General features: G+C 42.8%; 1 protein-coding gene across 2 annotated transcripts in view; it reads left to right on the top strand.

Annotated features, from left to right (window-relative positions):
• fam222aa (family with sequence similarity 222 member Aa) overlaps positions 1–15055 on the top strand; it is a 55979-nt gene that overhangs the window by 22095 nt on the left and 18829 nt on the right. For both annotated transcript variants that reach the window (XM_042488701.2, XM_042488700.2), the window contains exon 2: positions 10181–10323. In XM_042488701.2, the coding sequence (XP_042344635.1) occupies positions 10227–10323 (97 nt within the window). In that variant the 5' untranslated portion in view covers positions 10181–10226. The remainder of the gene's footprint in view (positions 1–10180; positions 10324–15055) is intronic.

Below are 15055 nucleotides of genomic sequence, written 5' to 3'. Positions count from 1 at the left end.
TTCATATTGGACAAAACTCTAAACCCGCCCACTTTTTAGGTGTCTAATTAAAGACAAAAGATTTAATTTAAATCCCTCTTGTAACTGTACACCAAACAAATATTCAGTTTCACTGGGAAATAGTCACAGTACAGAAGCGAAAGACACATCAATTTACATTTCACTTGGATTTTGAATCAGAAATATCAGTTATTTTTGTTCTGTGTAGTTTTGTTTGTTGTAGTGGTGCTTTACATCTCCTTGCTATTTGTTAAATTTTAATTTTCATAAGCAAAGGAAAATGCGAGTAGTTTTATACAGCTACAAATCAATGATTAAATTTCTTGTGATGCACTATGGTGCATTTAGAGTCTTGTCACATTGCTATTTTTATTGTACAGTGTTGTTGAGCTTCAAGCTTAATGAGTTTAAAGTTTGCTTAAATTAAGCTGTTTTCAGTGCTCGTTTTCTTTTCTTTTACTGTAAATACAGTAAATGAGTTTGGAGGTCTCTCTAACAGTTTCTAAAATCTTGGTCTTTCTTACATTCTTGACTTTTTCCTCCTCTGTCAAGTCTCTAGTATGACACATAAACATCTCTGAAAGACACTCTGATCTTGATCTTATAGGTGGCAAGAATATGCTTCGTGAAAAGCTCACCCAGTGTTACTTTAGCCTCTTAATTAGCTCTCAGGTCAGAAAATATTTCCTTGCACTCCCACATACACGCTCAGGGCACTTCACATGTGATCAGCTGATGTCAGGGTCAAGCTGATCAGGGCTTAGCTCGCTGTATGCCCCTGTGCACTGCTCCCCTATAGTGTAGGTGTAAAAAAGAGCAGTATGCAGAGACTTACATAACTGCTCCTGTGGTAAACTCTACCAAAAGCTGCACATGTAATACTTCAGAGATTTGCCATCTCTGGTTGTTTCCTACGTAGTGTTGGCCTTGGTAGCCATAGTAAAACAGGAACAAGCCTGCTAGAATTTTCAAATATATATAAAGACATTTTATTTCAAAATAAGCAAAGTATGTTTTTAATCCAGGGTGCAGGTAACAGAAGCAGTGGACAGAACCATGTGAGCTGGACCACAGTGGGAATCCCGTTCACCGTAGCCAAGTTGACCATAGCCAAGTGAAGGCTACTGTCTATCAAAACTATTGGATTGGTGGACCTGCTGCACTATAAATACTGCCAGACAAGCTTAAACGTCCGGTTACTAAGATTTAGTAAAATTTAGTGGCATCAGTGATGTTTGCAGATTGCAACCAACAAAAGCATCTCCTGGTTAGGATTCCTTCAGTGTTCATTGTTCAGGAGGTTTTTACTGAGAGTCAAATTATCTACAGAGGTCTCTTTCTCTCCAAAACACACGAACCACCTGTTTAAAACTGGTAAAAGTACAGAATTAAGTGGTTTCATGTTACAAATCACTGTTTCTCCTGCACTGTCCGCACTTTATAGACAGTGTGCTTGCCTAGTACTTACTGTATTACGTGTGCTCTGCCTCTGCTAGCTTAATGTTTGCTCACCTTATTTCTGATCCAGACATTCAGGATGCTTTTACCGTTAACTGTATTATCTGCAGAGGTCTCTTTCTTTCCAAAACAGACAGACCTGGTGATTTTTAACCAGTAAAATCAATGGATAAATTGTCATTTCAAAAAACAGGTGTGTTTTCAAAACTGCTCATTACAGAGGGGCTGTAAACCACTGTGGCTGTTGCAAAACCAAGAATGGCCAGATCTAGAGCCAGTTTTGGGTATGTCCATTCTGGGCTACTGTAGAAACAATGCAGCATGGCATCCTCTGTACATGAGGACTCGCTCCCGATTTAGAAACAAGTCATAATGTAATAAAAACACAACAATTCTCGTTTTCATGTCATTATAAAAAAAAAAAAAATCCCATTGTATTATATTCCCTTTCTGGCAATATATCCCCCAAATCCTTCACACTGGACCTTTAAATCATACCCACAGGATGCTGCTCTGGTAGTGGCTGAAAGTATAAACAGTATGATATTTTTCAACAGTCCTCATCCCGGTATTTGTAACACATCCACCCAGCCTGAGTTTGATTTGCAGGTTCACACTCTGTCTCTGTGTGAATCTGAATCTAAATTTCATTCATCTCAATTTTCCTGACTTCAGCCCTTTGCATTTTCTACATTTTGAATGTGGTTGCCACACAGTCGTGAAGGCTCACCGCCTCCTGAGCCTGTTATTTACCATTAATGAAACCAGCACAAAGATGCAGCAGTTGGCTGTGAAGTCAATTAGTCCTCATTGCTATTACAGGGTTGACATTAGTCTAGGCAGGCGTGTTTTGATTAGAGATGACAGACGACTCGCTGCTATTGGACTGCCAGACATTCCTCACCCTTCATCCCATGGGTGAAGCTATTGAAGCTGACTGGAATATAGAAAGCTAACAGCTGAGTGTTTTTGCCAAGATGCCCTTCATCTGCAGAGAAACCTCTCATAAATACGACTGCACAGCATACAAGGCTGTATAAGCCCCAATAACAGTGACACGCTGCATCGTATATATAAGAATCGGCTGCCAATATGTTATTCCAGCGCTGTATATCATAGCAATAATGCCTAAACTGTAGGCTTTTACACACAATGGCCTTTTGTTGTGCAGGTTATTTATTGTGCTGGTGTGAGGTTGTGCAGAGCTGGTGGGTGAGTGCATCCAGGGGCTTGTATTGTTAGGGAATCAGTGGCTCTTGTTTGTGGAGCTGGGAGGGTTTGTTAACAATGCCTTTTTTATGTCCCAGAGTGCGTGCCTGTCGGCAAACGTCCCCTCAGAATTTTTGTTTGTGTGTTGTTTTGTTGTTGGTGTGTGGATCAGGGTCGGCGAACATAACCCTTTCATTGTGTTCCACGTCCAAGTAGACCAGTTTTATATCAGGCACATGTGAGCATTAGTGTGTGTGTGTTTTGAATATACAGTATGAGTGCAAATTATTTAGTGTGGATGTGTGGAAAGTACCGAGCTGAAGGGGTTTACTGCCAGTCCTTCCTAATGGAGCCTTTCACTCTCCCTCCATTCATGTGACGGTATGGTGACGGAGAAGGGGGAGCTGGGGATTAAGGGGGTTGAGGCAGTGCCTTGTTAAAGAAAAAGAAAGGGTTTGAGTGTGTCGATTGGATTAACTTGTTTGGGCTTATTAAGAGGGGAGACACAGCAGCTTGTTAAAAGCACTGCATGGGGCGTCCCACAGTGAGACGGCAGGGTCACCATTCAATTAGGTCGAAGCCCCGCCTCCGCTCATTGTGGAGGCTGTCTGCCAAGCTCCTGGACCACGGCTGGTCCTCTACTGGGAGGGTAGCTTCACTGGAGACAGTTTTACTAATGTTTCATTTCCACTGTACAGTGCAGCACAGCTCTACTCAACCTGACTGGATCTTTTTTGGTTTGTCCATTAGCAAAAGTTGTGGAAGTACCTGGTACTTCCTTTAGATACCACCTCAGTTGAGATTCTAAGCGAGCTGAGACGATACTAGAGGGTGGTGTTAAAACACTGCAGACCTCTGATTGGTCAGAGAATCGTCACCTGTACAACACGAGACATCCCAAGGCTGAGTGAAAAAGGTTGAGTCATGCTGTTTGACCCCATGGAAGCTTGGGGTACACCACAGTGTAACTGGAGCTGCGATGTTGGAGTGTTACAATAGTAGGCGCTAGACATAAAGGGATGCTCTTCGGGTGTGCTATTTTCAGCCTTCTTAGGCGCTCGCCCCGACAAAACTTTAAGGCACACTCATATTGATGGTGGTAGATATACAGCAGAGTTTTTGCATTCAGAAAGTGTTTGTTTATGGTCTCTTACTATGGACTTTTTTGTTCATGATACTGCACCTGCACCTTTGGGCAACTGCAGACCAAATTTCACTGCGCATGTACCCCAGTTGCGTGACGTAATTTGAAACTGTGACTTCTCCACTTTCGGCCCTCCTTGGACATCCTGCTCATATCTGCCATTCTTAAATAGCCAAGCCTCCATTTATAGAAGTCAATTTATGGTTGCGATGCAGCCCACTGACCATTTTCTTAATTACAGTAAATTAAATGTATTCACACTAGGACTTTTTTTTAAATTTTAATTTAAATAAGGTTGCAGAGTGCATACAAGAGCATCAAAATAATGATCGTTTTAATAATAAAAAAAGGAGGGAGGATCCCCCAAACCCCCCTATAGCGGTCTGGGCTAAGCCCTGAATGTCCCGAAATCCTAGAGACACCTCATACGTACACCTGATCTATGCAGGACTGCTGTGGGTGGTTTTGACTCTTGGCAAATATGAGTTAGGACAGCAAATACTGAAAGGTTGAAAAAGGCAATTTAGTATTTTAGTAGGCTATCTATAGTGATAAATATTGTTCATGTTTTTTTATGGCAGCCAGCTTCCTGTCATTTTGGTAGAGTAGCCAAATGGGGCAAACAGCTTGAGTTTTCCGGATCTATAGCAACCACAATTAATTTTATTCTCTCATCCAAGATTTTTACTAAGGCAGCCTGCATAACTACACTGTACACTACGTTGCGCAGTTGAGAAAGTGTAGACATTGTTGCTGATGAAAGGATCCAGACAGTTGTGTTGGTCATGATATCACGACAGTTTCATGTGAGCTTGCCATGGCAGTCAGATGAGAATCCCGCCTACACTGAGGAGCTATTATCCACAATGAACAACAAAACACCTGGTACCAAAAGAGTTGAGTACCTGAACCATGCAGTGGAAGTGAAGCATAAGCATAAGACAGTCAAACCTCAATAGAAGCTCGGCAATTGGCTTTCTATGAAAACAAAATTGCTGAGGGATAAGATCAGATAGGGCTTGGAATATTTTTGTGACTAATGCTGAGACAATACTTAAGTTTCAATATCAGTTCCACAAATATTGATACCTTTGTGACACATTACTTTGGGAAGTATTAGCATGGTTTGTAACATTGTTATTGCCACATAAAAAACAGCTATTGGGCAATTCTGATCACAGAATTCAAGGTTTTTGATTTATTTTTTTTTGTTTGTTAGTTTTTACATCTTATGCTAACTTTTAAAAATTCTTGTATCAGCTGCAGTATAGTAGATGTATGTAAACATGTTAATGGCAGTTAAACCATGGTAAAAATATGGTTAGGGTTAGCAAAGTTAATAAAAAGCAAACATCAGTTACTGTTTGTAACAGGTGATACACTGCGTTGTCTTGCATATAATCAGACATGCTACATGTCCATCTACCACACTGACCTCAGCCTCACTACATTTAGGCCACGCCACTTGACACTGGACATAAATCCTTGCATAATTCCTACAATACTGGGCTGTTTTTTCTACAAAACTCAAGTCACAAGCACACAAGCATAGCACACCAGAACCATCTGATCAAAGAATAAAAGTAAAAGAAAACAAGATTCTGAGTTTGACCAAACATTTTTGTGTATTTCAGCCCGTTTACCAAAAAGCATTGCAGTTCAGTACCCAGCACCAGTATCAGTTGCTTCACTCTTTCTTTTACCGGAAACATGTAGCTCAAAACACACACATACACTCCATTTATTCACCCATGACCACCCTGTAACACCCCGCACTTGGCAGTATGCTTATCTGGGCAGACAGCTTTGGGCGCGGGAAGCCATCTCCTCTGATCTCCTCTGCAGTTTAAGAACCTTTTAACTTAGAAATAGCCCTCTGCCAAGCCCACCGCCTCTTGATTCCAGCTTATTCCCTCATCTCATGGGACTGATCTTCCGCCCCCATTGCAAACCCCGCAGCAGCGTTAGCAGAACGGGAAAGAGCCGATAGACATCCTGGCTTTTGAGATATCCCCGCACTGGTGTAATAGGAGACCTGTGAGTGGATTTGATGAGTGAGTGAAGTGCAGGTGGTTTTTCGAGTGCCGTGTAGGGCAGTGTGTGTTTGTGCTCACACCAGCACCTTCACTGGGACTGACCTAGGCATGACAGGCTGTTTTAGGGCAGCTGGATAATGGGTCACAGTTGTTTTTTTTTAGTTTGGAGATAATTTCCTGCCTCTGATAGACATCTGCTAAGTAGTACAATAACCTAATAGGAGGAGATGAGGGGGAAAGGGGGACATGACAAACAAGCCAAAGACTTGCTCCTTCTGCCTCGCTCTTAAAGTCAATAATAGGAGAAAATTGGTTCTTGAAATTGAATTGAAAAAAAGTGGGTCTCTTTCAGCGAAGTATAATGCCTCAGAATACATTTGGTGAGCAGCAAATGGAGAAAAATGGAGGGTAGTTACACGATTGTCTTTCATTTCAGAGAGGGGAAAACTGTGGAGGTATCCCCCCGTTAAGGCTAGCTTTTAGTCTCAATCTACACCATGTGTCCCGTTTTCCCTCTCTCCCAACCACTATCTTTTAACAAATGGGCTGTGAGGATGGGCTGGTTGTGAAATTAGTATCCTCACAGAGAGAGACACAGAGAAAGGATTATGTGAATAGCCAGTAATGAGCTCAAAGTGCCAGTGTGTTTGGGCCAGGCCTGCCTGTGTGTGAGAGGAAATGGCACTGCAAGCGACCTTTTTTGCTCAAGCACCTGGCGAGAAATAGAGTGGCCCCTCTCTTCCATCTGCAATGTGTGTGTTTGTGTGTGAGCGTGTGTTTGTGTGTGTGTGTGAGAGAGAGAGATTGAGGGAGAGAGTGAACTGTGTAATTAACAAGAAATCAGAGTCTAAAGATTTAATTTACTTACATTTATCAGGGAGAAGCATTTTTGTGAACACCGTTTTCACACCATCAGGTTTGTGCTAAAAGTCTTGTTTTGTGCTTCTGACACGTTTTAAAAATACACATTTTTGACTTCAAGTGTTAAGTGTGTTACACAAGCCTCAGGGTCTGAGGTCGAATTAAATATCTTGTGAAAAATGTTTTATAAAAATGTCTTTTTTTTATGAGTGAAAGACGAATTTGTTTTGCAGTGATGATGCTTTATTCTCACTAACACCTGCTTCCAATCTTTTAACGATCCAAACCAGACAAATCATTCAACCTTAATTACAGGCAGTAAATTGTGTAAATTGTGTCTTGTGGTTGTCTATTATACTTCCTTCCTCTATTTCTCAATCCATACTTTAGCATTTTACATGCCATCTGTATAAGAAGGGCTGTTAAAGTTTATACAAAGGCCCCTATTAATGAAAATTCAGTCAGGTGTGGTTTAAATTATAATTTAAATCGTACTGTTGCTACAGTTTTATGAGTCAACGCATTTGGTAGGGGCAGAATGTGAACTCACAGGGAGAAATTTGTCAACTCTGCTTCTCAAACCAAGCAGAGTAATTGTATTTAATTGTAACAGAAATTGTATTTAATGTTAAGATTTGTTGTTCAAGGTCAGATGACTTAGCATGGTCTGAAAAGTATTAACAACCACGTTGAATGGTTGTGGATTCTTTGATTTTGTTGAACATTTTCAGCACCAAAATTCAATGTTTTCAAGTATTTTTTTAAACAATCAGGCAATGGGCAGTTAAAATGTTCCTCTTTGCATATCCCTCTCTTATACACACATCACCCACATACATTAAATGATGGGGGTAGCGCAGGGTCAGCCATAGTACAGTGCTTTTGGAGCAGTTTTGGGGTTCACGTCTTGCTCAAGAGCACTTCGGCAGTACTCAGGAGGCAAACTGGCACCTCTCCTGCCTCCAGTCTATAATTGGTCAGAACAAGGATTAAAACCAGTGACACTTTGGCTCCCAAGTCAAGTCACCAAGGACTGAGCTACCACCAACCCAAAAGAGATAAAATGAATGTAATAACAATCAGCTGCAGTTACTATACATATATATATATATATATATATATATATATATATATATATATATATATATATATATATATATATAAAGAAATTCAATTACAGTCACTAATCAAAATATTAGTGACAGCAAAGAGGTTGCATCCAAGTATATTCTTTTCAGTAAAAAGTTTGTATGTAGGATATAACGTTCATTTTGTTGCTTTGCATCTTTTCACCCTGCAGGAATTCTTCTTTTAGTAGAGCCTATTTATGGACATCTCCTAGATATGTATGTAGAACATATAGAACATTTGTTAGAAAAATAATCAAAAGTAAATAAATGTAACTTTACTTTGATGAAGTAATTGAAATAATAACATTGCTTGATACATTTTTAATGGGGGTAACCTGTAATCTGTAACCTAATATATTTCAAAAGTAACCTTCCCAACATGGTCAGTGCTCTATAAGATGGTACATAAATATGTTGTAGAAATGCAGAATTTTAAATTCATCTCACTTTAAAACAGTGCTTTTCCAAAAATGTATATATGTAATTTGTATTTTAATTACAATATAATATAGCATGTTATCTGTGATTTAGGATGGAAGTGTAGGGAAAAATGTGCAAAGTAGCAGTGTTTCTGACTGATATTGTTTGATGGTTGTATTAGTAAAGAGTTTGTTTATTTATTTATTTTTTTTTTAGTATTGGTTAGGAGGGTGTTTGAAATGGTAGAAAAAAAAACATTTTAAAAAAGTGATTTTTCAACTTGATCAACTATTGCAGCAACACGTCATGTGTAAAGGTTAGTTTGATTGAATGCTTCTATCACTGGTTTAATATTTTGATGTTTTCCACTGGTGATCTATATTTTGCTTTATTCCTCAAATGAGAAAAAAAAACAGGAGAGCTGGCGTTTTATGGCCTGCCATTAATTTATCTCGTAATCATTCTAATTGCTTTCTTTAAATGATAATCTATAAAACTAAGTAATGGACTGATGGCAGGTGGCTAAATGTTCATTTAGTGATTCACTGAGAAAATAAATAACAGGGGACAAGCCCGTGACAGGCGCATGAGAAATCATTTTTCAATAATCTGCCACGCATCATGGCAGGAGACGCTGGCGCTGACAGCACGGATGAAATATTTGCCTCTGTTCTTTGTTTTAATATGGGAGGAGACCGGCCCAGATGGAAACGATAGTGTTTCATATCGATGCATTTTGGACACGACACTCAAACACATGCAGAGCTAAGATTAAGGCCACAATGCTTTATAGGGAGACAGCAGAGCTTTTTAGGTGAGCTTCTATTCAGTACAGTAAGAGTGCATTGTTTCCTGGAAACCAAACAATATCCGCTAAGTGAACTACAGGAAAGTGAATCTCGATCCTTATCACATAAAAACGCCTTCTGGACCTAAATGGTTTGCTTTAGCTGTTCTCATCTGGCACGTAATCCAAGTGGAAGACTTAGTAATCAGTCATCATTGTGCTATGTGACACTGGTATGTTGCTGATGAATGATACCTACCATGCTACTCGATTGTTGAGGGTTCTCACTGAGGGAGCTGTGGGCTTTCTTATATATATTTATATATATAAAACTGTGTCCTGTGTTTCCGCTGGGGCTGCGATGGGCTTTTTGAGAGGAAACTAGCAGCAACTGCCTCCCTGTTCGTGAGTGAAGGTGGCTGTGGGGAAAAGGGGGAGTGTAGAGCTGGAGATTTATGGCCTAGAGGGAGATTGATTAGTGCCGTCACTAGCCCTGATGTACGGTTGGCAGTCTCCCCCTCCCAACCCATCCCATTTCGCACACACACACACATGCAGCCATACGGTTCAACACACAGCTACACATACATCCAGACACCGCTCAGTCCCCCAGGCCTTTTCCTGACAGTCCCCCAGAGCTGTTGCATGTTAAGTTGTAGCAGACAGACTGCTGTTTTCTCAGCATTACCATTTTTTTGCTGTCCATAGATAACGCCATCAATCACCACGTACACACTGCCCTGGAAGGAATGTGACTGAGTGCTGCTACTTTCTGTGTGTGCCTGTGTGTTTGTTTTGAGGACGGTTTCATAGACAGGAGATGCGGTTGAATGGCTGTGTGGATGTGCTGTTTGAAGCTGCAGAGTGACTGGTCGGACTGTGCTCTGAACCCGTGTCAACCGTGCTGCCCCAGTGCAGGTGTGTGTTTATCATTCAGCACACAGAGCTGAGGGGCAGGCAGCTGTAGGCATGCTTCCCCAATTAAATCCTGGTTGAGAAACTGAGCCCATGTAGCCCAGAGCCAGCTCCTGCCGGCTTACCGGACACGGCCATGGAGCTTTGACCTCGAATCATCCTGCTTAACTGACTCAACGTTCCTCACTTTTCTCTTTCTCTTGCTCTTTTTCTGCTTCAGGTTGGCCGCAGAACTCCCCCGGCTGTAGTACTGTGCCCACCTCGCCATGCTGGCCTGTCTGCAGAGGAGGCAAAACCCTCCACCCCAGCACCCGGTGTGTGCCAGCAAGACCCTGGAGCTCCCGCAAACCCTTGGACGGAAATGTGAGTGAACAAAGTGACAGGGAGCGATGGAGGTCAGGAGTTCAGCTCGCTCAAAGCTAAGGAATGAGAGAGGCTTGTGTTTGTCGTTTGTGGTTAATCTATCGGTCGTGGTGAATGATGGAAACGGGTAGTTAACCCCGACTGTGAAAAAGTGAAGGAAAATAGACTTTCCGGTTTCTGTTGTTTGTCACCGTGTTTCCTCGCTACTATGAGGAATTCTAAACAGTTTCATTCGCTTTGCACTTAGACCTTGGATTGCCATGTTGTTTGGCTACTCATTGTGAGGGGGGCCTGTTTAGCTGTGCTGATTGTGCAGTCGTGGCAACAGGGCTGAACAGACAGTGTTTAACGTGCCTCGCTGGCCCTGGGTGACCCTGAGGGTCTGTAAACATTTACAGTGTCTGGCCCTGGCTGTGCCGGCCGCCTGTAAAGCATGACAGCTGCTCTGTTTGCTCCCCGAGCACCACCCTCTGTCCACTCACAAAATGGTGTAAAGGGACAGAGATGAGCCAGGGCCGAAAACTGTTAGAGAGCTGGCAAAACTAGTTCTAACCAGTTTGGGATTAGAGAGAGAGCTGCAGCACACAGGCATCTGGAAGGTGAATTTCTCCCTAATTTTGCTCAAGCTTTTGGATAAGCCTTTTACAGTGAGAGCCTGTTTTCTGACGAGGGAAAGAACGGTCTTTCCTCCTTATTGAACACTCCGAGAGCCTTTAGTGGCCTTTGTTTACATGGCAGGCCTACCTCAAGCCGATTAAAAGGACTGGCGGATGGAGAGCTGGGGAGCACTAACCTACCAGTTTTTACCTCAGCTTAGAGAGGCTTAGTGGGAATAGCTGGTTCTGTGCTTCTTCATCAGTGTGACATTGTATCAGGCCCAGTGAAAGGCGACAAAATAAAGCGTTCTCTCTCAGCTTCTCTCTGGCCAATTAGCTACTTCTCAGCTTAAAGTCCTCTCACTCCGATCGCCTCCTACGGGGGAAAGGAGAGTCACAAACAAGGTGACTGGGTGCTACCTCCGTCCTCATATCTGGGGTTGTTTTTTGCCTGTCTGTATGGGTGTTTCACATGGAGCTGTATAGAGAGCAAATGCGAGACATAAACACAGCTCCAAGTGCATTTGGAAGCTCTTCAGCTGAGTGGGGTTCAACCTGGCTGGCTAATGAGGTTTCAGAGAGAGGTGAAGTGAAAGGGAGGACAAAGAGAAACTGCGCAAAATAGAATTAGAGAAGGTAAAGATGGAGAGGAAGGGAGGAGAAATGGAGGGAGTCCTCAACAGTCTTCTTAATCGATTCCCTCCTTCCAATTTTGCAGGATTAGCCCACTTCCTCTCAGGGTCCTTTATTGAAGAGCAGCCAGTGGGAGTCAGGACTCAAATCAATAGAGAAAAAGAACAGTTTCCAGTCTTCCCTTTGCCCTCCCTCTCACTGACCCCCTCTGTCTGACTCTCCCTCTCTTTCTCCACCTGTTAAACCCTTTGATTGAAAGACTACCACAGCAACTGACTTGAGGTTCATAATGAGGATGTTTGAACATAATAGCCTCCTTTCTGTCCTTGGAGGAGGGGGGGTGGGGGGTGGGGGAGCAAGTGTTGGATTTCCACCACTGTGCAGCTCTTGGCCTCAATAAGGCAATTGTTCATCCAGGCCCAGAAGGGGTGCAGACAGTGGGTCTGGCTTCAGAAGTGGGCACACTCAGGTCACCACGCTGAGCAGGTCCCCGTGATTGATTGTTCGCAGCCCAGTTTGTGCCAACGTGGATTGGGGGTTGTGGGTAAGGTGACCTGGGCTCTCGACAGGAGGCTGAATACCAGAATACACCCCTCAAAAAGACAGAGTGAGTGAGAGCACAGCAGGGGGATTACCTGGCAGCGAGGCAGAGGTGAGCTGTGTCATTTGCATCCACTGTCATACACAAAAGTAGTGCATCTGTCTGTCTGTGTGTGTGTGTGTGTGTGTGTGTGTGTGTGTGTGTGTGTGTGTGTGTGTGTGTGTGTGAGGACCGGGGTGGCAGAGCAGTTTGGATGAGAGGGCGAGGAGGGTTTTAGCAAAAGCCCCTGCATGCAGATGCCGAGTGGCTGCACAGATCATTGATGCGACTCCCATTAAAAATCCCTCATACCCTCAATAAAAAAGGACTTAACTGGCTCTACCATCAGCTGGAAGCGTTCAGATCGGCTCGCCAGACAATCAATTTCCCCCAAGCGCACAGAGCTTAGCGGGAGAAACGGGAGGCGGAGAGCGGGATGTTTCCATTATCACAGCCCGCACTGTGTCTGGACTCGGGGGGGTTGGGTGAGGTACTGTAGAGCGGGGAGTGCAGGGGAGAGAAAGGAGGGAGTGGCAGAGGGAGATGGGGAAAGACAGACAAGTGGAGGAGAGAGAGAGCAAGAGAGAGAAGCAGAAAGGGAGACAGAGAAGCTGGCTTTTCAAAAAGCCATTGACCGCCTGCCCTTAAAAATATCATATTGGATTAGCCTCACAGAGGCGGCCTTTTGATATTTTTTTCTTTGGCCGTAGAATTAAAAGGAGTGCAGAGCATTACTTGAATTATAAATCATAGGCACTTGCTTTCACTGCGCCCAAATTCCGCGCATATGTGGCTGCACTCTCCAGCGCCAGCGCCTGTCATTTTTAATTAAATCCCCCCTTATGGGTGACATTTGTAGCTTGCCCCCTCCTCCGTCCTCCCCTCCACGTCTCTCTACCACTGCCCTAGATGGAGACATGAAAGGCAGAGACGGCAGCGGAGCCAGGGCCTCTCATCGTGCTGTGCCCCAGAGAGAGGGCACCCATCCAGACAGATGAGAGAGAAAGGCCCTGGAAGGGGAGAGGGGTGAATGGATGCCACTGACCCTGGCCACCCTCGGCCGCCGGCGACCTCCCTTGCTTCCCATCCCTCTCCTTGATCAGTGTCCTCCACTGTGGATCTGAAGGTCCAGGGAGCAGGGGTGAGTGCAAGTGCTCCTGGAGAGGGGAGGGAGGTGCACTGGTCCAGTGATGAGTAACACTGAGATGGCTGGACAGGAGGCCCAGCAGCCTCCACCACTGCCCTCCCTCCTCCCCGGCCCAGGCAGCAATTACTCTGCCACATGTCAGCTAAAGAATAACAGGTCCAGAATGCCTCAATTGACTGGCTGATGGGGATATTTCTGCCTAACTATTTCCCAAAAATGATATCACTTTAGATTTCAGCAGGTTTTCATTTGTTTATTCATTACTTTGTGGTCACATGTGAGCCAAGCATGACGTTTTCTAAGAATGCGATTGTCACAATGGGTGTGCGCGTTTGCGCTCTTTATCGACGCCCGCTGCAGGTTTTGCCCTCGTTAACCACACAGCTCGCTGCCGCTCCCATATTTGTCCTTTCATTGGATCAGACTTTGGGCTAAACCTGGGTGTTCCCTCATGTTTCTAACCCCAGGAAGGCCTGGCTGGGACTCATTCGCACACAAAGTGATTCAGCATACTTTTGGTTGCATTGCAATGACTTATGTAACCCTAATTGAGACAGAAACTATTTCACATCATGATGACTGCAACAGCATTCAAATTGTTGTTTATTGTTTATTCAAAGATCTCCATTAGAAGCACATGGATGCGTCCCTAGTTTTCATGGGGGCCTTTACATAGAAATGCAGTACAAACATCAAATAAAAGTACAGAGAGCTTCAGATATAAAACTGTACAAACATAAAATAAGAGAACAGACAACCAAATAATCTGAATGTTAGAGTAATACCTAAATAATAAAAAAAAATAGAAATATATAATAGTAGTCTAAGCAGTACAATGAGACAGCAACAAAAAGAAAAACACGTACAAACATTAAAGTGATAATAAGAGAATAATATAGCAAGCAGACTGAACAGATAAAGACGTGAGAGAAAACAGATAAATTAATTAGAGAATTTAGGATCTAAAATGATCAAAAGCAAAAAACATAAATGCATACAATAAACAAATAGAATCAGTGTTTCTTTTTAAGCTTTTTTAAAGTAATTTTGTCCGGGCAGAGAATTTCAGAGCGCTGTTGATCTGTACAGTACTGTGCAAAAGTCTTAGGCCACCAAAGATTTGTTGTTTTAGCAATGTTGCAATAATTATATGTGTGTGTGTGTGTGTGTGTGTGTGTGTGTGTGTGTGTGTGTGTATGTGTATGTGTATGTGTATGTATATATCTGTTGTTTTTTTGTTTTTTCCCTTTATTAAGATACAAACAGAGTACACAAAACATGTACAATGCATTAAAACAATTCTTCAGACTGAAGTCAATCAGTGTAACGTCCATTTACACACAGCACCTCTTGAACTGTCTTTGGCAGATAACCTTGAAGTTTTCTTCAATAATAATCTGGTATACCAGAAGATTAGTACCGTAAGTCTCATCTTGTCTGCCAAAGAGACTTCAAGACATGCTAAGTGGAAAGGGCGGTCACACTGTGTTTTAATACTGTATACATATTTCACACATGTTCTCATTGTATTTTAGCAAAGGGATACTGTGAAATAAATATGTATGATCATTATAACCTTGCAAAAATAACAAAGTTTAATGAAATACTTTTGCACAGTACTGTATATATCTCTAGATTTCTGAAAATTCGTCTTTGGTACTGGGAGCATTATGTGACCAGAGGCTGCACCTCATGTGCTGTAGCCATGCTCAGAGGCCATGTGTATCTGGTGAACCAAACTGGATGGGCTGTTAGTACTTATGACAATGTGCACTA

Source organism: Plectropomus leopardus, chromosome 4, assembly GCF_026936395.1.
Source record: "Plectropomus leopardus strain MGB_pleo_1.0 chromosome 4, ASM2693639v1, whole genome shotgun sequence".
Lineage (NCBI taxonomy): Eukaryota > Metazoa > Chordata > Actinopteri > Perciformes > Serranidae > Plectropomus > Plectropomus leopardus.
Note: the sequence above shows the minus strand (reverse complement) of the source record. Positions and strands in the feature narration are given on the sequence as shown.